The following is a 25,745-nucleotide window of genomic DNA, read 5'->3' on the forward strand; positions in this document are numbered from 1 at the left end:
AAACATTTACTTTAGTGTAGATGGCGTGTATCTGTGTGAGAGAGTGTGTGTGTTACTGACAAACTTGAACTCTCTCTGGAGAAGACATCAGACACCTGACTGAGGGCTGGGAATGATGGAAGGAAAGAGCTGAGCGGGGAGCAAAACAAATATATTTTTATATGCAACACTGAAAAAAAAAAATCAGAATGTAAATCTGAAAAACAGTAAGAACAATAATCTTGTGTTGATATGAAATCTAAGCTATTAGCACTAGTTTTGAGCATTAAAGGGTTATCCGGTGCTGGCAAGCAAGACTGAATTCATTTAGGAGTTTTTATGTTTGTTTAGTTTAGTTATTGATATTGACACCATAGACTGTATAAAATAATATTTGTGGACTCCCTGAGGCCAGAAGTAACCATATTTGGACAAGGGGGTGGAGCTGTAAAGGAGCGAGGGGTGGATCTGCCTTGCAGACAGCCTGTCACTCAAAGCAGACCTGCTCTTAATGATGCACTTCCACATTAACTTCATTTATCAGCCCTGAAGGTTGCAGCTTGATAGACACATAAGACTTGTCTGTTAAATGTGTCTGCAAAGCCACTGAAATCTCATTTTATGAGTCAAATGGTCTGTTATGAAGTCAGAATAGTTTCATATAATAAAATATATGCCAGTGCACACATAGCCTATTGTATATAAACCATATCTCAAATACAAATTGACTTGTGTTGAGAATACACTGCAGGGCTTAGAAACAAGATTGTCAGATTGTTTTACTCGTGGAAAATAATGATTTATGGCAGACAGTGGTAATGCTTCAGGGAATAAATCACGAAGAGTTGCAGAGCATTTCACCTCTCAACAATACTACTTAAGTGAAAGTAATACAAGACAATCCAAATTTTACATAGGTACAAGAACAAAATGATGAAATCTATGTATATGCACTTAAAGTACCAACATTGAAAGTTCTCAATATGCATAGATATATTATTGGATTATATCTTGATGCATTCATGTGTAAGCATCACTTCAGTGTTGCAGCTGGTAAAATGGGGTTCATTTTAATAACTCTATATACATTTTGTAATAATAATCTTGTTCTCAAATAAATGCAGTGGAGTAAAAAGTGCAATATTTGCCTCAGAAACATGGTGGAGCAGAATTATTAATAGCATGTAAACACTTAAGTTAAGTGCAAGTAAGTACAGTAGTTGAGTAAATGTACTTAGTTACTTGCCAAGATTGTAAGATTTTTATAATCTTTGCAAACTGAGGTGAGGAGAATTAGACACTTCTTGCGTTTGTGTTTGGTGGAGGGTAAAGCTCTAATGTTGACAGTCTGGCAAGAATTCAACGAGATGCACAACAACAATTACAGTTTATGACTTGGAAACTTAAAATTCTACAGTATACATATCAGTAGTGTTTAGTAAAGCATCCCAAAGGGTAAAATTGAACTTTAGTATGTTTAATTCTTAATCATGTAACCTGGCAGAATTGCTTAACGGAGACGTGCAGCATCTTTTGTCTTTGCTGCCTTTTTGTATTTGTGTGTGCTACATGTCAGCACGTGAGTGTTCTTGGATGACCGAACGAAAGCGATGGAAAGAATATACAAGTCTAGTCTGTTATTTTATATCCCGATTGCACAAAACAGAGCATCATGTTCAAATCCCTATAATTAAAATCCATTAACAAGCCGGTGTGTTCAGTGGCATCAGCTGCAGGTCTGTCCATCTTCAGAGAAACTCTAAATTGCTTCTCACCCCAAATGATCCCTCTCACTTTCTTCATACTTAAAAGAGAAACTAGATCACCCCCAAAGATCCCCCGAGAGGGCTCAAGTGTTTGAGTGTGCTGGTTTTTCTTCTTGTTGTGTGGCGAAGTGACGACCTAAGAGGTATTAGGTGATGCCTAAATTGATGTTGACAAATGGACACCTGCAGCTGTGGCCGTGAAATCCATAGTGCAAATTATCTGATGATGACTTCACGGTGTGAAATGGGTTGTGATTTAACGCCTCTTGAATTCAAAAAGTAAATAATTGTGTTTGGCATATTTTATAGGTCAGAGTGAAGATCTCTTAGTGCTCAGGGGAATAATTATGTTGAAAGTCAAAACAATGTCACCTCAGGTTCATTTTAGTAGCTGGCGCTGTTTAAAGTTTTCCATCATACCACATGATGAAGTTAAAATTTCCATTCATTTGATCTGGCTGATTTTTAATTTACTTTTAATTAATTTATTTTTATGATCATGTAACATGAGGGAAAGCTCCAAAGGAGTTATTAATTTTGCGTTGAGGTGAGACAGTTTTGTCAATAACTGTTTTCAGCATTAAGCATTAACTATTTCAACTTTGGCCAATGTGGAAAAGAAGTCCTTAGAGGGAAAGTCCAGATATTTTTTTAATATTTTAAGTGGGCTCATATGAGGTATATTCAATGTATAACCTACAGTAGATGGTGACCTGCATGCCGAAATATATATATATATATATATTTCGGCATGCAGGTATATATATATATATATATATATATATATATATATATATATATATATATATATATATATATATATATATGTAGAGAGAGAGAGGTAGATAGATGTAGGCTAATATAACCATGTTCTGTGAAAAAGTATATTTCTGTTTGACGTCCTAATTACATGGATCTATAATTAGGCTTAAGCAATACCTTTTCTTCCTGCTTCTTTTTTAAAATAGGCTAGATGAATGCATTATATATCGTTTTAGGTGCTTTTTTATTTGAAAGTGTCCTATGAGATCCTGTAATGTTGGACATTTGGGTCTCTATGCATTTAGAGTACAAGCATAAAATCACGAAAAACATCAAGTGTTTACAATTTACCCTTTCTATCAAAACAAAAATCCTATTTTGGGTGGGTGGGTGGGTGGGGGGTATACAGGTGTTTCCTGGTCTGTCCTTTGAGAACACACCTCTCTGTTGTAAACGTTTGTATCATCTAAATTTCCACTCACAAGGCGTCTGCACCTCCAAACTCCGGCTATTTTTAGCAATTTTCATCCAGTAATAGCCCCACGTGAGCGCCGCTGTCGTTGTTGGTTTATATTTAGAACGCACGCTCCCTCGGCTCTTGCGTCAATGGAATCCCGTGCGTGCGTCACACGGAAGAACGTCTGTGTCGGGCTCGAAGCTGATTGGCTCGCGACCCGGAACGTTCCACCGCCCTGTTCACCATGTTTGGGCATTGACCCGCCTTTTTTTATCGACGCAGCCAAAATAAAACAAGAGTGTATGGAGCCTCCTGCGTTGGTCTGACCCAGTATGAGTGTGTGAAAGTGTGTTTGAATGAGTGTGTGTTCTGACAGCAGCTGGCAGAGGTGACATTCATCAGTTTCACTCGTTTGGAATAAATGAAAATCAAAATCCGGATATTTACATGAACCAGGTGAGTGAGAGGGAACTGTTTGTTTGCATGTTTCGATATTAACTTATTCTGGGGGTCACCATAATGCTAATGTTAGATTGTTATGCTGGTTTCAATGCTTCATTATAACTGTTTCCCCTAAACTCATAGACCAACGTTGAATTACTAAATGAAATACTTAAATTAGTTTGGAAGTAAAAGATGTCATATGTGCCTCAGCCTCACTCTTTGGGTAGCAGTCAGAGTTCAACACTCAGTTGCAAGTTTGTTAGGTAGCAGCATTTAATTAAAACTAATGAAGTCTAATACAAAATCCCTGCTAATGTTTAGTTTTGTTGATACTTTTTTAGTGAGGTGTTGATTTGACTAGGTTATCCTTACTGATAGAAATTGGGTGGACAACACATTACCATACCAGCAGCACAAACTACAATCTCCAAAAAGTTGTATCCGCACCACCCTGAAACAGTTTCATAGTATTTAGTTTTAGTGTACCTTACAAACTTTACCAGAGTATACTTTTATTATTGTGAGAAGTACCACTCTTGTTACATGATAAATAGTTGTTAAAATAGAGTATATTTTGTTATTAGTCACTCCTTTACTTCTATGCCTTATTAGTACTTTCCTAAAAGTTTTATCAGCTGTCTAGTCTACATTCTCAAGTTAATCGTTCAGAGCTTAGTATGCTTTCATCTTCTTGACCTTACATGATTTTACATGTATGTTTTACCCATGGTTCTATTACTGTTGCTATACGAGAAGACGTGGGCTATAGAGGGTATATTTATAGGACATAAAAAACACTATGGACACATGAGCAGTGTGGTCTCCCCATAAATCAAGCTTAATTGTAAGTTTCTGAATATAATTTAACAATAAGTTTAAACATTTTTTCAAGACAATCAGATGTGCTTCATCTTTGTATTGAAAAAGCCACAGAGAGTGGAAGTTTGTGCTTGTTGTTACATGCCCATTCACTTATCTATACACACACTACACACACATAAACAGGCTTTGCCACCTTTCCTATTTCAGCTGGCACTCAGCCCACCCTGAAATACAATCTGCAACACTCCCTGGTACAGTCCCTGCGAAAGAGGGTTGCCCTCCACTGAAGGAGGTTTTCGGAGCATTAACAGCCAGTAACACAATATCTGACGATATCTGATTGCTCCACTGGACCTCCCTGTGCATTTTCTGAAGAGGACTGATCTAGAGAAATGGCATGTTGGGGAAATGAGACCGTGTGCGTTCAAGGTGTTAATGTAGGCTACTGTTTGGATAGTTACAGAGGGTGGTTTCAAAAAAAGCTGACTTAGCAAATATCTAATTTACTGGGATGTCTGAACTGCATTGCATGGATTACTGTACCACATATGTTTAGACAGACAACTCCTGATCAGCACTAGTTTTCCCCAGTGATTTTACCTATTTATATTGTATTTACAGTGCTTTTACATATATATAAGCTTATTTTTTGAATTATCGAAACATTTGCGTAGATGTATGTGTAAATGCGCACCATATTTATTTTCCATGGACAAACACTGAGGTTTATTTTTTTGTCGATAATAATTGTTGCTGTCCTCTGTCCTAGCGATGCCCTGTGTACAAACCCAGTATGCATCTCTGCCCCATGATACCTACTTCAGCTCTGAGTTCTTGAATCCTGACCTCAGTGCCAAACTGGTGATGGACATCAGTGGCCAAAAGGACCAGCTGTCTACATCTTCGTTGCCCAGCATCAACACCTTGGTGGGAAATGGCTATGTGGGGGAGTTTGATACTTATTCCTGCAAGATTACCACCTCTCCTCCCGCCTCTACGGTTTCATTCAGCCACGCCGCAGTAGCTGAAAGCTCCTGCCCTCAGATGCAGAGCCAAGCCTTCAAGCTGGACGATCTCCAGGTGTACGGCTGCTACCCAGGCTCCTTTGCGTTGAGCTGCCTTGATGAAACTCTGTCGTCATGTGGCTCCGACTACTATGGCAGCCCGGTTTATGCCGCTGCTTCCCCTCCAACAACAGACTTTCAGGCCCAGTCTGCACCTGTCTGGGATTCCCCTTTCAGCCCCTACCCCTCCACCACCTCATCCTCTGTGGCTGATAAGGCCGCCATGGCTCAGCAGCTTTCCTTTTTCACCTTCAGCCCCACGCCAGACCAGCACTCTCCCCTGGGCCAGCATCAGGATGCTCAGCCAGGTCACAATGACCCTTTCTTCCTGCCTCCTCAGCAGCATGTCTCTCCACTTCATTGTCCCCCCATGTCACTGGAGCACGGATCCCTGGAGAGCTCCAGGCTAGTGGAGGGGACCATGACGTCTCCCAAAACCCACAATCCAGGATCCAGTGAGGGTCGTTGTGCAGTTTGTGGTGACAATGCATCCTGTCAGCACTATGGAGTGCGCACCTGTGAGGGCTGCAAAGGTTTTTTCAAGGTAAGCAGAATTTTGCAGTTTTAATCTTCTGAGTAGAGCCTGACTGATAAAAGGCTGGGACGCCATATTGGATGATAATAGCGTATTGCAGATACATTGCTATCAGCCAATATGTCGAACAGTAGCAATAGTTTATTTTTTCAACTGTACAATGTACCACTAAATACATGTATTTATCACAGGACAAATTCAAGGGATCCCTAATTAAAACTGTCTTCTTTAGTTAAAATGCATTTGTTTAAAAAAGTCATTATTAGAATTTTTGAAATCTCAAATATAGATATCAGTATCAGATATCCGGTATTGATCAGACTATACTCCTGAGTTACTGAAGATAGTATGCAGATTTATTGTTGCGTTTTTGTCATTTACTTTCTTATATGTGTGCAGCTTTACGTATCCATAACAATATATTTCATTCCCCATTTGACAGCGAACTGTACAGAAAAATGCAAAGTATGTGTGCCTCGCCAATAAAGACTGTCCTGTGGACAAGAGGAGGAGAAACCGCTGCCAGTTCTGCCGTTTCCAGAAATGTCTTGCAGTGGGAATGGTCAAAGAAGGTAAAGCAGTGTCAGTGACTAATATATGACGACAAGAAAACCAGGGTTTGTAATGACAGTCTTGTGAAACCAAAGCTAGGAATGACAAGCATATGTAACCAGAGCCTCATAGTGCCAGCTGCAGAAAAAGAGAATCTAAAACGGCTACAGCAGATGTTTTTTTAAATTGCAGAGTGCAGCGTCAGCCATGTGACAGTCACAAACGTGTGCATCAAGTGCTCCTCTTTTCTGTCTCTCAGTTGTTCGCACAGACAGCCTCAAAGGTCGCCGTGGGCGTCTGCCGTCCAAGCCCAAAACTGTGGCTGAAGCTTCATCCACAACCTCCAGTGTTAACATCATAGCCTCTCTTGTCAGGGCTCATCTCGACTCAAACCCAACCATTGGGAAGCTTGACTACTCAGAGGTAAATCTCAAGACTTGCAGCAAATTCAGAGCACCTTTGTACCAATCAGATACATGCCATGTCTTAAATTGTATATTTGAGTCAGTACACTTACATGTAGCACACTACGTACATTATATACTTACTAGCATAGTTTGCAAATTTTGACATAATGTTGTCTCAAATCAATCAATCAATCAAACAAGGCACTGAACAGAAATGATGATCGTAAGGTCTGACAACCCTCTTCTCCCGCTCGGCGAATTGCAACTAAGTGCATATGAACAGCAACATTTGCTAAAACATATTAATGAAATGCATATATATATATATGAATGGCTGATACTGACTGGCTCTATCACTAGCTGATCTACTGTGTTAATGACAGCCGCGGCATTTTGTGTATATTTACAGCTTGTCAAGCTGACTACAATTCTAATACTAAAATCCTAAATTAACAATTTAACAGGCATTACCACCACACGTAACTTATGCCTATAGACAGTATAGCTAATGGTGCAAAGCATGTGATGTCAATGCCAGATAATAAAATGTGTTGTTAGTTTTTGTGTTATTATTTTGTGGTACCATTTGTGGTACCATGTTACTACAGACTTAAACTGGCTCATATTCAACAGTAGTATAGTGAAAAATACACATGCATATTTGCACAATGCTTAGGTATTCACTGCAGTATTTGTCAGAAATTTCAAAGGTTTGAAATGGGTTTGTAGTCCTGCCCCACCAGTGAGGGTTAGACATGATATTTCACACTGACTGTTATTAATGCGCCGTGCCGTTACTCGTCATTCTCAGTGGGAACGCACTTGTGCATTCAAAATAGCAAGTTTAAGTACAGAAGTATCTGATTAGTGACAAAGCAACAGTTACGACCCATCAGGATGTGTAATGAAACAGCAAACAAGTGATTGAGGGTATTTGCAGTTATTTCTATTTGCATTAACCCTTTCTTTCTCTTCTTCCTCAGTACCAGGAGACAGTGGACAACTTGAAAGAAAAGGAGGATGCTGGTGACATCCAGCAGTTTTATGACCTGTTGACCGGTGCTTTGGATGTCATAAGAAATTGGGCTGAAACAATCCCAGGATTCACAGATTTCTGCACAGAAGACCAGGAGCTGCTCCTTGAATCTGCCTTTGTTGAACTCTTCATTCTGCGACTCGCATACAGGTCAGCGTCTTTACAGTTAAAAAAAAATGCCATGTTAACTTATATCTCAAAAGACTAATGTGCACCGTTCAACATGCTGATTGTACTATTGAAACTGTGCAGGTCAAATCCCGAGAAGAACAAGCTGATCTTCTGTAACGGTGTGGTCCTCCACCGGCTGCAGTGCGTCCGCAGTTTTGGTGACTGGATTGACTCCATCATGGATTTCTCCCAGAGCCTTCATCGCATGAACTTAGATGTCTCATTGTTCGCCTGCCTGGCAGCGTTAGTTATTATCACTGGTGAGAGCTTCTGTTTGATTGTCATTATAGGGAATCTCACTGAATTTAATTTGTTGTGTTTATATTCAGGACTGTGTTTCTCATGAGAACATCTTTTTCATCTAGATCGCCATGGCCTCAAAGAGCCCAAACGCGTGGAGGACTTTCAGAGTCATCTCATCACTTGTTTAAGGGAACATGTGAACGGAAATGGATCAGAACCGAGCCGGACCCAGCCCAACTATCTTTCTCGTCTTCTGGGCAAACTCCCTGAACTGAGGACTCTGTGCACACAGGGCCTGCAGCGCATCTTCTACCTGAAACTGGAGGACCTAGTCCCCCCTCCACCAATAGTGGAGAAAATCTTTATGGATACTCTGCCGTTCTGAATAAGCACAAGCACAAATGTGCCATTAGTAAAAACAATGGACACAAAGCACCTAAAGTGAACCTCTTTCTATCACACTGACTCATGTGCTGACAAATGTTTGACATTGTTCAAGATTATTTTTCTAACACAGTACCTGTGAGAGTAACACATAAACATCTATTTCAGTTCAATGAAACTGTCACAGACAGAACTGAGATGGTTTTAACAGTTCAGGACACAGTTTATATATATTTTTGTGTGCATTTGTAAAATGACTTTATTGCTGTGCTCAATGTGTGAATGTTGTCCTGCTATGCAGCTAGTAAGACATATTTGGGTAGAGGCAAAGCAGCGTTACATATTCAGCTTTTCCTAAAAACAAAAGAAACACACTAATCTCTTAAAAAGCATGTTTTTAAAGTTGCTTTGATCCCACTAAGAAGCTGAGATAGCTGATTATTTAGTAGAAAAAGGCAGACAGAATCACATATCTTGTTTCTCTAAAGAACTGTGGTGTCCTACTTTTCAATAGGGAAATATTTACTAAGTTCTTTGTATCACAAAAAGTAGTTTTAGTCCTAATTGTGTCCTGTGGAAGGTCTCGGACCAAAGTTAACTCTTATTTTGATACTACCACTTACAAACCTTATTGCCTTAACAAAATGCTAACAAAATGTTACGCCATAACTCCTGTGCTGCCATTTTGCAACATGGCTGTCTTGTAAAGGCTGTTGCTGGCAGGGTTCCTGTTGAATCACATGTCCCTGTGATGACATACTTTGTTGGATTTTAAAAACAAAAATGGACTTGCTGAATGAAAATGCGAAGTGCCTTATAAAGCCTCAGTTCTCAAACCATAAAAAGTGACACTAAGTGAATTTCCATTCCAAATATAACACACAGTGAGACCCAATTATTACAGACCTGAAATAATCTATTTTAATGTCACCTTCAAAATTCATTTCATATTTGAATATGATGTCAGGTCTGTGCCAGTTTTTGTTACAAAGTGCCTGAGGCATGTGATTGTCAACGCACTTTGACAAAGAGCATACAGTACTTGAAAGCACACTTCACAGTGCTAAACAGGGAAGACATCGAGTGATCACTGGGGCTTTAGGATCTACAAGAACTAAATCATGTTCCTGAGATGGGAAATTCAAAACAGAAGCGTCCCGTTTTAAATGAAGTCAAAGCACATTTCACGAGTCTCCCTGTACACAACAAATAGATATAGTCTACCCTAAATTATTTGTTTTTACCCATCAATGCTTAAAAATCCGTGTGCATAAGCAGACGTTTCATGTTTGGCATCCACTGGTTTCTTGTCTTTGGCTGCAAACACATAACCTTGCATGTGTCTGTAAAGCTCTCCTACTGTCTTCCACATTCTTCTGAGTTGTGCAGTTTTTATATGTTGGATTTGTTTTGTATTTTCATCTCAAAATGAACTAAAGAAATCTTAAGGAATCACAGTGACGTGATGAGAAGATGAGCAGCTAAGAGCACTTCAAACAGTGTGCAAACAATATGAATATTTTTCTCTCTCTGTATGTGTTTTGTTTGGGACATGTGTGTGTGAAATACTGCCAGGGCTTTCGTAAAATGGTGCAGAAGTGTTAAAAGCATAGACTCTTTATATACCGTCTATGGTTAAAAAACAGAGAATATTTGATATTAAATCTTTTTTGAAAATACATCACTGGCTGCCTTTGTTTAAATATAAGGAAATGGAGTGATATATATCCACGTGGCTTTTGTCAGATTACAGATTCTATGCTGTTTTACCAAAATTATCTTTTTCATCTGGTTCCTGTTGAGAGCAATGAGAATTTAAGTGCCAGTTCCTCGATACGTTTTTGTGTCAATTTATCATGGTGTATAATTCACAGGGTGTATATTTTACATCTGTGTTTAGAAGAATTGCCTTACAAAAAAGGATCAGGCTAACTATGTGCTATATTTTGTTGACAACAAATCACATGAAAAAATCAAATACAATAATAATAATATAATAACCTTGGTAGTCCCCTTGAAATTTTTCATTGGTCCAATATTTTGGCAAAATACCTGAAAAACTTAAGATGCCCCAGCTGCACTTTGTCTTTAATGCTAATTAACAAAATTAGCATGCTAATACACTTAACTAAGATGGCAAATACGTCAGCGTGTTAGCATTGTCAATGTGCACATGCTAGCATGCTGACATCAACATTTAGCTCAAAGTACCACTAGGCCTATGCCTAAAGCAGCTGTATGCGACATTCAGAACATTAATACAGCAACTACTACACACATGTGAAGATATAGCACATGTAATGGCAGTAATGGCATTCTGCACAGCCAATGAAATCACACTCACACAGTGTGTTGCAATCTGAGCTGCTTTGTTTTTTGTTGTGGTAGTCGGCCACTTTTGCACGTTACTGTTTGTGAGTTCCTGTGTGTGTGTTGTATTGTCTAGCTGTTTGCACTGCTCTGCACTGCACTTATACAGCGGTTAATTCTGATAATGCTACCCCAAACCAAAAAGGGGTCCTGGAAGCATATCACTGACCCTCCGGTTGCCCCCTAGGTTAACACCATTGACTGGTCAGCAGTGTTGCTGTTGTTAGCGCTGTTAATTGAGTTAGCATTGTTAGCTGCTTGCCACCAGTGCAGCCACCTCCATGTTGAGAACCAAGTGTAAACAATCCTGCCCGAGACTTTGAATAATAGATAGGCTATGCTCTGAATGTTGCATACAGCTCATGAGAGTTGTTATTCTACCATGGACTCGATTGTTATATGACTTCTGAAACTAGCATGGCATCTAAAGAAGTCAATGGTATTACAAGTATCAGCAATATTGCAGAAAACTACAACAGGTCACGTGGGAAATCAGTATTTTGGTGCTTAAAAATATTGATATAAAATCCTCAAAAATGGAAAAAATGGACCTGACCATGTTTTGGTACAGCCTCACAGCCTGTTGTGGAATAGACCTTATCAGGCTTTGGCTACATAGTCAAACTTCTTAATAAAGATCAGTTTTGGGTCTTTTTGTGGAATTAACAGAAAAAAATAAAAATCAAATAAATAAATAATGGCCGCTCCCTTTGAGACAAGTTAAGAAAATGTCTCCCCGTCTGTTTGTGTAATGCAGGAAACAAAGACTCAGACTTCATTTAACACTGCACCCAGCGTGCTGAAGCTAGTTACATATTAATGATGTGATGAAAAGTGACCAAAAGCAGTCCTTCATCTCCTTTTCACTGTGTCTGTGTTGTTTTGTCACACATGGCGTTAACGTTGGCAACATCCCTGACCAAAGGGAAGATGACACCGTGCCACTCTCAGCCACGGCAGACTGCAACACCGACTGCATTCAGCCGCTCGACACCCGATCCTACTGTACACCACGTTCCGGTCATCTGGATTTTGGTGTTGGCAGACAGAGTGGAAAAAAGGGACAAGGGGAGAAAAGAGGAGGAGGCAATATGAAAGCTAGCTTGCATTGAGGTGTTCATTATGTTACAAAATGGCAAGCATGCTGCCCAAGTCAGATGTAATGGGAACAGCAGACGAGTACAGTTTCATAAGAAGGATTTAGATGAATGCAGCAGCTCAGTGAGTCCTTCTCTTTCCAACTAAAACCTTTATTTAATCAGAACCATCGACTGTGTTAATCCTGTTTGACTTTCAGTGTGACTTATCATTCTTTGTGAGCATGTATCCATGACATGTGTAACCTCCTCTAACTGCCCAAACTCAAACTCAAAATACACCCCCTTGCCAATATATCTCATGTTTGAGGTCGCTGTGCATCTTGACACCATCTTTTCCAAAATTGGAAATGTACCATCTGGAGCTGCCATTGACCCCTTAACTTTTGACCTGTACTCTGACATGCAACACTCTGCATTCAGGACAAACTGAAGCCTTACACCCTGCACCATGAGACATTATGTTCTGACCAGTACCATGTGGCTCACTTGTCATGGTTATTTGTTACATGAACATGCCGATCTCCATGTTTTATTCCTCTGTACGACCTCCAACTGGACAGGCACATTGAAATATTTGCTGTATCATTACAGAACATCATGCTGGGCAAGATCAGACATACACTGCTTAGATTACAAAAAAAGCCTTGGGCTTCAGCCTATTTCTTTTTTAGAAATTGACTGAGAAAAAACTGTGTGAAATAATTGAATTAAATAAATTAAATAATTAATTCATTCAGTCATTCATAACCACTGGTTGAATGAATAGTATACTATTTCTCAAGCAGCCAACTGTACTTAAGCACTATTTGGAGACATTTTTTTTTACTAGAGTATGTCACCTTCCTTTGTACTTGAATGTTACCACACTTTAGAAGCAAATGTTTCACTTTTTACTCCATGACGTAGAAACAAGTTACTTTGCAGAATTAGCTTTTTGAAAACACCATTAATGCGTCAGTAACAGCACCGAAGTCTACAGCATATCAGCAGTTCTGTGAGGCTTTACTTAGACAAAATAGTGCTTTGAGCGACTGTAAATGCCAATACTGTCATGAGTTGCAGAGCAGGTGGATGCAAATGCAGAAGACAGCAGGCAACAGGAACTCAAAAGATCACGTTCAAGGAAACAAGGAAACTTCAAGGAAACAAGGAAACTTCAAGGAAACAGCAAATAAACATCACACAATCAAATAAAGGCTCAACAAAGAGTGAACCGAAAACCAGAACTTAATACAAGTTAGCCTGACGAGGGAATGAAGTGCAGGTGGAGGAAAATGGTGGAGAAGCTCAGGTGAGGGGAATAAGATGATGAGGCAGAGGAACAGGCACGGAGCTGATTGGGAAAAAACTGAGGAGCAGGGAAGGACTAACGAGGCTGATGCAGAGCAGGTGTGTAGCTGGGTGAATGAGGAAAAAGCAGCACAGGACATCAGGAGGGAAAAACACAGTAAACTGAAATCCAAAAACACAATAAAACACAATAATTTTAATAATAAGCCGACCAAGTGAAGACAAAGACAGACCAACTACTGAGGGAAACTTCAGTGAGTCTTAAACAGAAAATTGGTTCAGTCTACCCAAAAGTCTTAAAGATTCAGGACACAGCAAACTGTGAGAAATACATATCAGCATGCATGTTTGGAGTACCCATTCACCAGCATAGTTTTCCATGTTAACATGCTCAAATTAATAGTAAACATAAAGTACAACACCAATAAGATCAAATTGAAGAAGTCAAGGGATCATCAAGGTTATTATTCTCCATCTTGACGTGGGCATCAGTGTGTGAACCAAATTTAATTGTTATCTATCCAATAGTTGTTGATGCATTTTATTCAAAAAACAAAGTTTGAATGTAATAATGGTGCCGGGAAAAGTCAGAGGATCTCACTGTCATTGGGATTCAGAGACAGACTCACGCAGCTACCTAACATAGCATAAGTGGATCCAAGTTGGATACAATAGGAGATGAGGATGTGGGGTGTGAAGGTGCCAGGTCAACAGAAATGTGTAGGGCCCCAAAGTAAGCCAGGATAAAAACAGATGGGTTTGCTAATTCTGCTCCGTTATTTTCTTGGCTCTTTCATGGTGGTGCTGAGACAATTCTTGGGGGGTACGTAGCCTAACCAAGCCTTATCCTGCCCATGTCCATGCATGTGGGATTAATCCCCTGGGAACAACATCTATAGAGACGTGCCGCCAGCATGGCTAAGAATAATCCAACAAAATGCTATATTACAGAATAAAAACTTGTACTACTTTTACTTTTACTCAAGTAAAATTTTAAATGTCTAACCATTACTTGGTGTAAGACCACTGCTGACATCTGCTGACATTTGAATGTGTTGCCAGAATAAAGTTTACACTGGTATAAATGAAAGGGGCTCATTTGGGGAACCAACATCATTTCTCACAATCCCTTTCTTTAGCATATTTTCAACGAATTCAGCAAGAAAGTAGTCAGAATCGAACATATTGGCCTGTCACAAAGACGTGTAAGTGAGTGTGTGTGTGCGTGAGAGAGACAGAGAAAGAAAGTAGCTCACTGTTGGAGAGGATATTGTTCCAGCGGGAGGAAAGCTAATAGGTTTGTTTGTGAGGATACTGCACCTGTCATTTATTGATGGATTGAGCTGTAAATAACTTTGTGAAGCTGTTTAGTGCTCTGTGGGGGCTTCTGTGTTTCCTCCTCCACTATTCCTGTTCTTCTTTATGTTTTTATGCACACCCACATACACACAGGTGCACATAAGATTCCTCAGATATTTATCCTATTCATTTCCAGAGCATCTTAGCACAATGATGAATCCCCCAATAAGACAAAAACAAGGGCATCTAAGGAAAGTTGGCAATGATAATTCAATTCCTGTGATGACCACAGAGTCTCCCATGTTCATCCAGACACACATTCATTTGCACACATACTGTGTATCTGTGCAACAGTTCTTGCATGTGTGTGGGTGTGCTGTTGAGTGTGGAAAACCCTCTGTGAGTGTATTTATAGCAGGCCATTGTTGAGCCCATAGAAACCTCTGTAATCGGATCTTGTTTCTTTCACTAAGGGAGTCCGGTGATAAATGAGTTGGCAGACGTCATTGCTCATGCCATCCCTGTGATAACCCTGCGCCCCACATCACCATCTTAAGCTTTTAGTCTCTGCTGGATTAAATTAATAAGTGAATGGTGAGCCGGCTGAATTACCATTCTGAAGTGTGTAAAAGAAGGGGATGGTGGAAACCTCTTTGCTCAGTGGACATCTTATGGATGTCTTCGTTGTGTCCTTGGGTATAAGTTTCATTAAGTGGCCACTCAGTGGTGGACTTCAAAGACGGATAACATGCTTCAAAGCTATGACGCCTAAAATTTTGATTATGCTGTTTTTATCTTTAAAGAAATGTTGGAAAAAAAGATTTTAGATTTCACCAGTAAACATATTGTTATGTTTCATAAACAATATGTACAATGACATTAAGTTCCTTTTTTTTCTGTTTGCTGTGAGTTTTTTAAAAGCAAACAGAGAGAAAAACTATGTTTGGAACAACACAGGTTAAAGAAAAAGACAGAAACACTGAGTGCAAACAGATCACAGACTGTTCTATTTCACAAACGGTAAGCTTTCTAACTCTACACTTGTAAAAACTTGATTAATAAGATGTAGCGATGCTGCTGGAGAAGCCAAGTTAACAATAAAAGTGTGTGAGTGTGAGTGTGAGTGTGAGTGCGTGTGCATGTGCGTGTGTGTGCATGAGTGCGTATGTGTGTGTCTCACTATGTTGGAAACTTCTCTCTGCTCAGCCGGAGAATATGAGAATATGAGAATGTTACAATTATAAAACAAGATTGACAGGATGGATAGTGTTGCACTGGCAGATGACAGTTCTTGGCATCGTGCCCAGAAGTTATTCACAGCAAAAGCCCCCCCCCCACACACACACACACAAACACACTTCAGTCGAGTCCCAACACAGGGATCAAGTGCAAAGGGATGGCGCTAAAGGAGGGGGGCTGGTGGACAAGGCGTGGTGTGTGTGTGTGTGTGTGTGTGTGTGTGTGTGTGTGTGTGTGACTATGTGTGTGACTGTGTGTGTGTGTGTGTGTGGAGGGAGAGGTTCAAGGTCGGAGCAAATACATGGTGCAAACCACCAACTCGTGCAGACTGTTAGTATAGGGTACAACATGAATATAAATAACTGCATCAATCACCAATTCACTCTCTGATTGCTTAAAATTGGTGTAGGTGAAGCCTCTAACTCTTACTCTTTATAACCATGAAGAGAAGTAACTTTTAAGAGTTTTGGACACCTGCATCTCATTAAGAGCTGTGGGTGTGATAAAGCAACATACATGTCCTTGGAAACCCGAGGAGCAGTTAAAAATAGGAATTAACATATGCACTCTTATACATTGTAAAGATGAAGTGCTGTCTGTACTGTATGGGTGTCATTACTTTTGAATGATACATTTGTTAGAGCAGCTGTAGTTCAGGAGGTAGAGTAGATCATCCACTAATCGGAACATCAGTGATTTGATCTCCGACTCCTCCAGTCCACATCTCCACGGGTCCTTCAGTCCGCGTGTTGAAGTGCCCTTGGGGCCAGAATCTAAGTCCCAAATTGCTGAATGCTGTGCAATCAGTTTGCGTGTGGGTATGAGGTGGCACATTGTAAGGTAGCCTCGGCCACAAGTGTTATCAATGTGTGTATAAATGTGTCATGTAGTGTAAAAGCCCCATGGAAGACTTCTCACACATGCAAGTTCAAGTTGGCAACTTATTTTGGCTTAAAACATTAAGATGCGTTTATTTGTCTTTGACATTGTCTTATCCTCCTATACCCTGGTCCCCTCATGGCACAGGGGTCCAATAGCCAGACCTGGGAGGGGAGCTGGACCGGGCCTTGACCCATGGGCCTTGGCCAGGCACAGAAAAAAATAGAACACCAGCACTCATATAAAACATCACTTGTTTATTTTGGGCAAAAATAGACACGGATGCATTTCATAGAGCCATCATCAACATGACCTCAGCCAGGTGCAGCCTAAAGCATCTACGTGAACCCAATAACCTGTGGGCCCACCACTTGCAGAGATAGGCATAGGGGACAGGTGGAGTGTACATTAGGTGGCAGGCAAAGACAAGGACCTAGGCATGCTGACATGGAATGTCACCTCTCTGGCAGGGAAGGAACTTGAGCTGGTATAAGAGGTGGAGCAGTGCATCTAGATATAGTTGGCACACCTCTAGGCAACGCACCTGTTCTTGAACCAAACTCCTTGTGATGGGCTAGAGTCACACCTTTTCTGGAGATGCCCAGGGTGAGATGCATCGGATGAGTGTGGTGATACTAACACGTCCTTGGCTGGGTGCCGCTCTGTTGGAGTTCTCTGCAGGGAACAAGAGGGTTGCCTTTATGCAACTGCCACTAGCTGGGGGGAAGCCTCTGGCTATTGTTTGCGCTTATGCACCAAAACACAGTTCAGAGTACTGCCCTTGTTGGACTCTTTGGGTGGCATACTGGAAGGAATGCTGCTTGTAGTCATCCTGGGGGTCTTTAGTGCTTGTGAGGGCCAGGACAGTAACATGTAGTGAGGATGAACTGAGAAAATCTGGCTAAGGCCACTGTCTGCAAGGACTTCAAGAATTTCTCATGCATCCTAGAGGACATTTGGGACATGGACGCTGACTGGAGCATGTTCAGGACCTCCACTGCCGAAGCTGCTGCCTCAACATCTGAGGCAGCCGTCTTCACAGTGGAGCCCACTCTGCCAGCAGAGTCCGAAGACTTGGTGGATCCTCATCCATAACCCTGGCAGAAGTCTCTGAGATAGTAACAAAGCTCCTCAGTGACAAGGCATAGGTGTGTATGAAATTCCTCCCTGAGCAACTTAAGGCTCTGGATACTGTTGGGCTGGGACTGGCAGACCAAGGTAGTGGTTCCAATTTTTAAGAAAAGAGGGCCATGGGATGTAATCCACAATTTGAGAACTATACTGCTCAGTGAAAGTTTATTCCAGGGTACTGGAAAGAAGGCTCCTACCAACTGACAAAACAGATTCAAAGGAGCAATGTGGATTCTGTTGTGGCCATTAAAGAGTTGAGCAGCTCTTCATCCTTGCAGGGCTGCCGGAGGGATCATGGGATTTTCCCTGTCCAGTCTAGATGGCTTAAGGCATTGTCCCCCTGGGAAGTCCTGTGGGGTGCATGGCGGGAGTAAAGGATACCAGAGCCATTGCTACGAGCCATCTGGTCCTAGTATAACCAATGAGAGCTGTGTCGGGCATACATGAAGTACCCATTTTAGGTGGGTTTGGGTCCCTTCAAGGGTACTCCCAGGTCACAAATTCTGTTTGTGATATTCATGAACAGGATCTAAAGGTGCAGCCGGGGGAGGAAAAAGTGTCTGAATTGGGAACCTCAGAACTGAATCTTTGCTTTTTTCAGGCGATGTGGTTCTGATGGCTTAATCAGACAGTGACCTCCAGTGACAGTTTGCAGCCAGGTGTGAAGTGGTTGGGATGAAAGTCACTTCCTCCTAATCTGAGTCATGCTTCTCTGATGGAAAATGGTTGATTGCTTACTCTAGGATCGGAGAGAGTTACTGCCCCAAGAGAAGGAGTCTAAGTATCTGGGGTTCTTGTACATGACTGACAGTAAAAGGGAACATCAGATGGATAGGCAGATTAGTGTGGCATCAGAAGTCCTACTTGTGCTGCTCTGTTCCTCCTGGTAGCCTCTCTTTAGAGGTTTCCGATGTTTGATCAATATATATGTATCTAAATTACCTAGTTGTCCTCTTGTTCACCACAGTCTTATTTTTTGACACAATACCTGCATCTAAGGGCAGCATGGTGGTGCTGTCGTTAGCACTGTCGCCTCACAGCAAGTGGGTGCCAGGTGTGAACCTGGGTTGGGACATGGTTCAGACCTTGGGTGACATGCAGGTTAGGTTAACTGGTGACAATAAATTGGCAGTAGGTGTGAATGTGAGCGTGAATGGTTGTCTGTCTCTATGTGTCAGCCCAGCGATAGTCTGGTGACCTGTCCAGGGCGTATCCTGCCTCTTGCCAAATGACAGCTGCGATAGGCTCCAGCCCCTCTCATGACCCTTAAAAGGAGAAGCAGTGAGGTGATGAGTGAATGAATGGATGAATATCTGTGTTTAGGTTAGCTAGCACTGTAAGATTTTTTAGTATTTTGAACCTGCATTCTGATTTATACAACAAAATGAAACAGTAAATCATGGGTTATATTATAAAAGTGTTACTATACAGTTCAAATCAATGCAGCTCTAACTTGGCATAATGACTCACCAGATCAGGAAGCAGATAAAACAACACAAGATGATAAAGAGATAAGCAAATGCTGCATATTAGCAGCTGTTTTTCTGCCAAAAATAAGGCATGGACCTAAATGGATCCTCTTGAAGAGAGGATACTTGACAAAGACATGACTTATTAGAGAAATGAAGGCAGCCCCTCCCTCACACAGAGTTACATAACCAATCTGAAGCAAAGGAAGCTGGCAACCCTCTAAGATCACAAGGTGCTGGCTGTGAACTCAGCTGTCAGGGGCTGACACTGAGGGCAAAAACTGCTGCTCCTCATAAGTGGATGAACAACACTGAAGGCAGTCTGCCACCCACAGGACTCTGCTGACTTAATGTTAAGCCTATTTTTAAATCAATATCAGACAAACGCAACACATGACAGAGCACCCAAAATGCCACACACGCACATACAGTAAATACCCCCTGGGGAAACGAGACTAAACATGACTAAACATTTTCAAGGAGAGCTCTCATGACAGTGGCTTTGAGTGAATTATCTCAACAACTATTTAAAGCGGAAACAGACAAATTTTACCCACCACCACCACCACCACCACCAAGTGTATCCAAGGAGTATTATTGTTAGCGTTGCTGTAGCAAAGACAACTGGATCCCTTGTGATCCACAGTTACTTCTGTTTTTCCATTGTCCGCCATTTCTGCTCCTGGGAATATAAGTGCAAAGAACTTAGATTGTTACTGTTTTGGTAATTGGGGATAACTACTGATAACTATCATGGAAAACAAAAGTGCTTCACTTTTCCTGTTTTGGTTGCCCAGTAAGCTCATTTGTGCTATGAATAAAGCTTTCATTTTCCTAGAAGAATGTAATGAGTGGCAGGCAGAACTGAAGAGAAAGCAAATCTAAATGCAGATGGTGTCACCATTGTACAGCCATTTTGTGATCAACATGTGATAAGTTAAAGCAAAAGGGTGTCTTTTTCCACTTATTTCCACTTAGTGAATAGCCATGCAATCTGACACACACATTCCCTCAAGATTAATTATAATTTGGTGATCCCTTAATTGCTGATGGCTCATCTAGTGTTTGTCCAATACTTTGTTCCATAATCAGCACAAAAAACCCAACTTATGTCTGTATCAACCATTGCGATGATCAAGTGATCTATATTTTTCAGGTGGGAGGGGTTACGGTCCCTCTCAACAATTTATATTTATTTTACAACATGGTAATTGCAGACAGAGTATTAGAGCATTTATAGATTTTTTTTTAATCTAACATAGAACCAAACAGACACACAAAAAATGCAGACTGTATTTTTGCCCAAACAGATTTATTTTGTTTTATTTACCAGCAGTGTGGAAATGGAAGGTTAACCTTCATGAGAGGAAGTTGAATTTCCAAAAACAAATCTCACTGAACAATATACTGTCAGAATAAAATATACATAATCCGAAATATATAGAACAGACCTTTTTAAAGAGTGTGAGGCTGGGTTTGGGGAATCTGGACTCATGACCTTAGTGTTTTCTCATGTCGTTGTTTCTTAAGCAGCACTGATGTGTGGACGATGAAGAAACCTCCGCTGACACTGACTTAGTTGCATAAGAATCAATTTATTACAACAAAGTTCAGCATCCACCAGGCACCATGGTCTGCTTGGGAGAAGATTCGGGACCAATGTGAATCTCTCTCTCTTACAGCTCATGCATGTGTCTTATATAGGTACAAGTATCTACACATTTATCAGTAAACATTCCTTCACCTATTGTGTTCAACCACAAAAACCCCAAGGGGACACATTCCATGTAATTTAAGCCTGGTGTCCGTACTCCAGACATCAGACCCAAGGTCTAACCATCCCTTAACCTCTGATCTCAAGATAAGACCCATATAAACAGAGCATAATACACCTCACTCAACATTATCATTAAAAACAAAGATTAAATAGCCAGTCTTTAGTGATTATATTTTGTTTGGGTAATTTATCTAACAACTCCCTCTGGTGCTTATCCGATGTTACGTGCACAATCTAAAGTCCTTTTATTATAGCTTTTACTGCATGCCCACGAAAGGGTATACCTTTTATTTTGGAGGTAGTTTAACAGGAAGTAATATTTTGGCAGGTTTTTCTGGGTGTGCCGCAGGTGAAGTCGTGTTTAGGGTTGGGATAGAGACGTCATCATGGTAAAAATGTTGGCCAGTCCGACAGAAGATTTGTCATCAGCTGCGTCTGCACTTCCTGTTGAGAATGATCGATCAACAAAGGGTGAGTTAAATGTACTTTTCATATGGTGATTCACACGAGAAAAGAAGCAGAATCCGAAACGAACTTCCGCTGGAGTTCCGCATTTTTCGTGTGAAACTGAGCAAACAAGTGACACTTAATTTCCACACTGCAGAGACTATGACACAGTTCTGACGCGTCATGAGACTAGAAAGTTTAACGTTTTAAAGCTGATTTTGTACTATTGCTCTGCAATGTATTTACAAAAAGTTTTGAAAAACAATAGAGATAAATTCATACAGGCCACTCTGTCTATCTATCTATCTATCTACATATATGTATATGTGTATGTATATGTATGTATGTATGTATGTATTATGTTGTCATGTAACATGTATTATGTTGTATACATTTTTATAAAATCCACTTTATACCTTTAACATACAAAGTAACACACATTTTATGGAGAGTATTGTTGTTGCTGTCTACTTTTAGAGGTAGGCTGTTCTGAAGGCAGTAACTTGGATGACAAACAGGAAACACCTTGTTTATTTTGCCCGTCTATCCTCTATTTTTCTCTGACACTCCTCATTAAAACCATGTAAATACAAAGTTGGAGCGACATTGTGGGCAGTTGAATATTTTAAAATCTTGAAAAAGTAATAGCACAGTCCCTTCTTTAAGTCTGAAAAATACTCTGCAGACTCTCATGTTACAGTTGAACAGATTGATGGCAAGGTTCTTTTTTTATACTAACAGAGTTACACTTCCCTGTTTTCAAGTGTTACTTCCTTGTGTTCAACATTTGAGAGGAGCATTTCAGAGAAACTGACTTGTCATGCAGTCAGTGTGGTTGGGAAGGCCTCTGGAGAATAGATTTCACTGAATCAAATCAGTTATTTGGGTTGCGTGAATATACTTTGAGTCTGGATTTACACACTGAGACGGTGTCTGATTCTCTGAATAAAGCAGGAGGCCTGCTAGAGATGAGGGGTGACTGAACACAGCTGGAAGAAATAACGAGGAGTCCTGAATTCTCTGAGGAGCGACAGATGAGCTTATAAAGGGTAAATAAATCTGTGATAATATACAGTACAATGTACTGTGTGTTAGAGGTAGAGGTTGGAAATCACTTAGCATTGAATTAGAATAAAGAAACCAAGACCAGGGCATTAGGGTTTTAATAGGCCTTAGGAAAAGTCAGATGAGTCTTGGTTGGTTTATTGTAAAAGAAAATGCATATAATTCAGGATCAAACTGCCCAAACTGCCATTTTTGTAAGTTTCTGTGTATTTTGTCAATTTGAGGAAATCATACACATTGTGGATAGTTTATATGGCTTTGATGAAAGGAATTACACCTTATGAATAAATAAATAAATAAATAAAAATTTAAAAAATGTGTGTGTATATATATATAGATGGTAATGTTTGGCTTTGGTCTAAGGTGGTTACACCTTTTGAATAAATAAATGTTTAAATAAAAATTGAAAAAATGGGGCCTTAAATTTGCAACACAACATTAAAACATTATGCATAAATATAAATATACCCATATTATACTAAAAAATAAGGTCTCCATTCACTTACTTTGTTTACTTTGTTTATTTTTTTATAACTGATTTATTCAAATAACCGGTTAAATCAAATATGAAAAATAAACAAAGTAAACAAAGTAAGTGAATGGAGACCTTATTTTTTAGTATAATATGGGTATATTTATATTTATGCATAATGTTTTAATGTTGTGTTGCAAATTTAAGGAAAAACCTGAGTTAATGTGCGCGGGCAAACAACAGCTGCATACAGCATGTTAGTATATGGACATTAGCATTCAACTCAAAGCTCTGCTGTATCTGAATGCAGCCTCACAGAGCCGCCTGAATGGCTGTTCACTCTTGTTCCTAATATGTCACCATCTGTGTATGCTGAGTGCATATTGAAAATGTAATTTCCTCTGTTTACTGTTTTCAGATCTCTGAGCTGGTAAGATGGAGGAAGCATACAGTGAACTGTACGAGCAGTTTCTTCGCCTACGGTCACTTTGCCTGAGACAGGCAGCTCTGCTACATCAACTGACAACAGCTCTGCAGAAACAGCAAGGTTCATATATGACTTATTGTAATTCCAGTGCACATTAATGTGTCAGTCGTGATTCACTTCAAGGGTAACTTCAGTAACTAACGCAGACAACAACAATTTTTGAAACTGAGGGTGTGTACCAAATTGCATACTTATTCTTTTTCCTTTTAGTGGGTACTATGGCTTCCCTTACATAATATGTAGTGCTGCACACAATCAGGACATATACAACTTCTTCATAACACTGCACTTTGAACTTTCACCCTCTCGCTCATTTATCTGTTACCATGGAGATCAAATAAAAGGCCATTCGCGGAGCTCCTTAGAGACGGAGATCAACCTGGAGAGCTCTGCTGTTCATTTGCAATTTATATAGTTTAACCCTTCAATTATACAACTTTTTAAACTGCAGCCTGTTTTGCGGCAGCAGCGCTCTCTCTCAATACTGTACCAATTTCAAAAATTGTTGTCTCTTTTAGGCACTTTGAGACAAAAACATGCGAAAATAAAATCCTGGGTAAAAAATATTGAGGTTTCCCTTTTACACATCTGTCCGCAGGTGCCACTCTTCCTAATGGAGATTTAAGTGATATGACATCTATCTCCATCCAGTGTACCCAAGAAATCCCTGTATCTCTCCATGAAGAGCCTCAACCACTAACAGCCACAGCGCTCAACCCACAGTGTGGCATCAATCGCCTCTCTAGAAACGTGGGGACTTTTTCTGATCTCCTCGCTGAAGATATGTCTAAGCTGTGTGTGGAAGGGGCTCGTCAGAGGAAAGAAGATGGGGCGGTGGAGCAAACGGTGGTTCCCCTGTTAAGCCTTGACATCACAAGGTGTCAAGGAGCCTCTTCCAGTGTCTCAAATAATCCGAGGATGGAAGATCACACAGTTGGTGTAGGTGTCTTTACTAAGTCCCATCTGTGGTGGTCAGGGGTGCTCTATTTTCTATGCTTGGATTTTTTTTTAACTTCTGAAAAAAAAAAACTATCTTGTCCTCTCTGTGTCAGAAGCCTGTGACAGACAGTCCCTGCCATGCTGGACACTTCCCGAGTCAGTCTGATGGGTTGCTGATGTCAGACGTGGCACTGCAGTCTCACGTGTGTGACTTCTGCCAGGCAGTTTTCCCCGGAGACTCAACCACCAGAGGAGAGTTCCTGCGACACCTTTACACCCACGTCACCTAGACTGATCTGTCTTTTCCTCCTGACACATGAGCGATATTTTACATGACATGCAGTGATTGAGGAGGTGTAACTCAGTTAACCTGATGTCTGGAAACAGCATTTAAATCCACCTGCGCTTCATATTGTTAGCTATCTGCTTATGGATGAACTGGGCAGATGCTGGAAACTGTTTCTCTGTTTCCGACTGTTTCTGAGTTGTAAAATGAAGGATGGGAATTTTTCAAGAGATTGTATTTGTAAAGGCTCAGTTTACCTACATTAAAACCAACACATCCACAGTAATTGTATTTAGCGGTGGGTTTATGTGTGCAGGTATTGGCATATCCATCCCCATACTTTTCTGTATCACTTTGTATAAGTCAGTTTTTTCATTACAACATAATGTCAACCTAACCCAAACCGAACTGGGGCAGATTGCACCCTATGATGTGCTTTTACTCTTATAGTTTCGCCTGAGATCTTATGATTCATCATAAAGGCATCCTTACTTTATGTACCCTGACTGTGATCCCCCCCAGCTGCTTTAATGTAGCCTTTAGCCAATCCCTGTGTTTTCCTCCTCTTCCCTGTCCACCTCCCCCAGCTGTGTGTTCTCCTAATTACTTCCCTGTGTATATGTAACGTGTTGTCGTCTGTGATCCTGCACTGTTGTCCTGCCTGTTATTTCCACCGTCGGTGTTCCAGTCTTCAGCCGAGGTCTTCCTTTATCTTCAGTGGTTTGAGATTTTTATTCAATTTTTTTATTTGTACTTTGTGTTTTTGTTGCTTGCTTGTTTTTTTGGACATCTCTATTGACAATAAAGCTTGCGTTTTGTTTTTATACCTGCCTGCCCTTTTTTCTGCATTTGGGCCCTCATCTGAACTCCTTG

The 25,745-nt window shown here is 40.5% G+C and overlaps 2 protein-coding genes across 5 annotated transcripts; both read left to right on the forward strand.

Annotated features, from left to right (window-relative positions):
• The first annotated feature begins 3,277 nt into the window (after window positions 1-3,277).
• LOC121953457 (probable nuclear hormone receptor HR38) lies at window positions 3,278-10,301 on the forward strand. The gene is made up of 7 exons (XM_042500580.1): window positions 3,278-3,420; window positions 5,000-5,838; window positions 6,272-6,401; window positions 6,641-6,804; window positions 7,772-7,974; window positions 8,077-8,255; window positions 8,361-10,301. The coding sequence occupies exons 2-7, from the start codon at window positions 5,002-5,004 to the stop codon at window positions 8,621-8,623; spliced, it is 1,776 nt and encodes a 591-aa protein (XP_042356514.1). The 5' UTR covers window positions 3,278-3,420; window positions 5,000-5,001; the 3' UTR covers window positions 8,624-10,301.
• An 11,237-nt stretch (window positions 10,302-21,538) lies between these two features.
• zgc:113184 (uncharacterized protein LOC553745 homolog) lies at window positions 21,539-25,696 on the forward strand. 4 transcript variants are annotated; one of them, XM_042497058.1, is made up of 5 exons: window positions 21,539-21,647; window positions 22,575-22,672; window positions 23,579-23,707; window positions 24,246-24,586; window positions 24,700-25,696. In XM_042497058.1, exons 3-5 carry the CDS (start codon window positions 23,596-23,598, stop codon window positions 24,874-24,876), a joined length of 630 nt encoding a protein of 209 aa, XP_042352992.1. In that variant the 5' UTR covers window positions 21,539-21,647; window positions 22,575-22,672; window positions 23,579-23,595; the 3' UTR covers window positions 24,877-25,696. The 4 variants fall into 4 exon arrangements, with proteins under 4 accessions (XP_042352992.1, XP_042352985.1, XP_042352974.1 ...); XM_042497051.1 differs by having other exon boundaries at window positions 22,578-22,672; XM_042497040.1 differs by lacking the exon at window positions 21,539-21,647 and having other exon boundaries at window positions 22,426-22,672.
• The last annotated feature ends 49 nt before the right edge of the window (window positions 25,697-25,745 follow it).

This window comes from Plectropomus leopardus, chromosome 2 (genome assembly GCF_008729295.1).
Source record: "Plectropomus leopardus isolate mb chromosome 2, YSFRI_Pleo_2.0, whole genome shotgun sequence".
NCBI classification, from domain to species: Eukaryota; Metazoa; Chordata; class Actinopteri; order Perciformes; family Serranidae; genus Plectropomus; species Plectropomus leopardus.

Excerpts from the sequence above, each read along its gene's own strand:
- LOC121953457 (XM_042500580.1), top strand. The coding sequence starts at position 5,002 with ATGCCCTGTGTACAAACCCAGTATGCATCTCTGCCCCATGATACCTAC. Across the intron at positions 5,839-6,271 it reads GCTGCAAAGGTTTTTTCAAG|CGAACTGTACAGAAAAATGC; the intron begins GTAAGCAGAATT and ends CCCATTTGACAG. Across the intron at positions 7,975-8,076 it reads ATTCTGCGACTCGCATACAG|GTCAAATCCCGAGAAGAACA; the intron begins GTCAGCGTCTTT and ends GAAACTGTGCAG.
- zgc:113184 (XM_042497058.1), top strand. The coding sequence starts at position 23,596 with ATGGAGGAAGCATACAGTGAACTGTACGAGCAGTTTCTTCGCCTACGG. Across the intron at positions 23,708-24,245 it reads AGCTCTGCAGAAACAGCAAG|GTGCCACTCTTCCTAATGGA; the intron begins GTTCATATATGA and ends ATCTGTCCGCAG. Across the intron at positions 24,587-24,699 it reads TGGAAGATCACACAGTTGGT|AAGCCTGTGACAGACAGTCC; the intron begins GTAGGTGTCTTT and ends TCTCTGTGTCAG.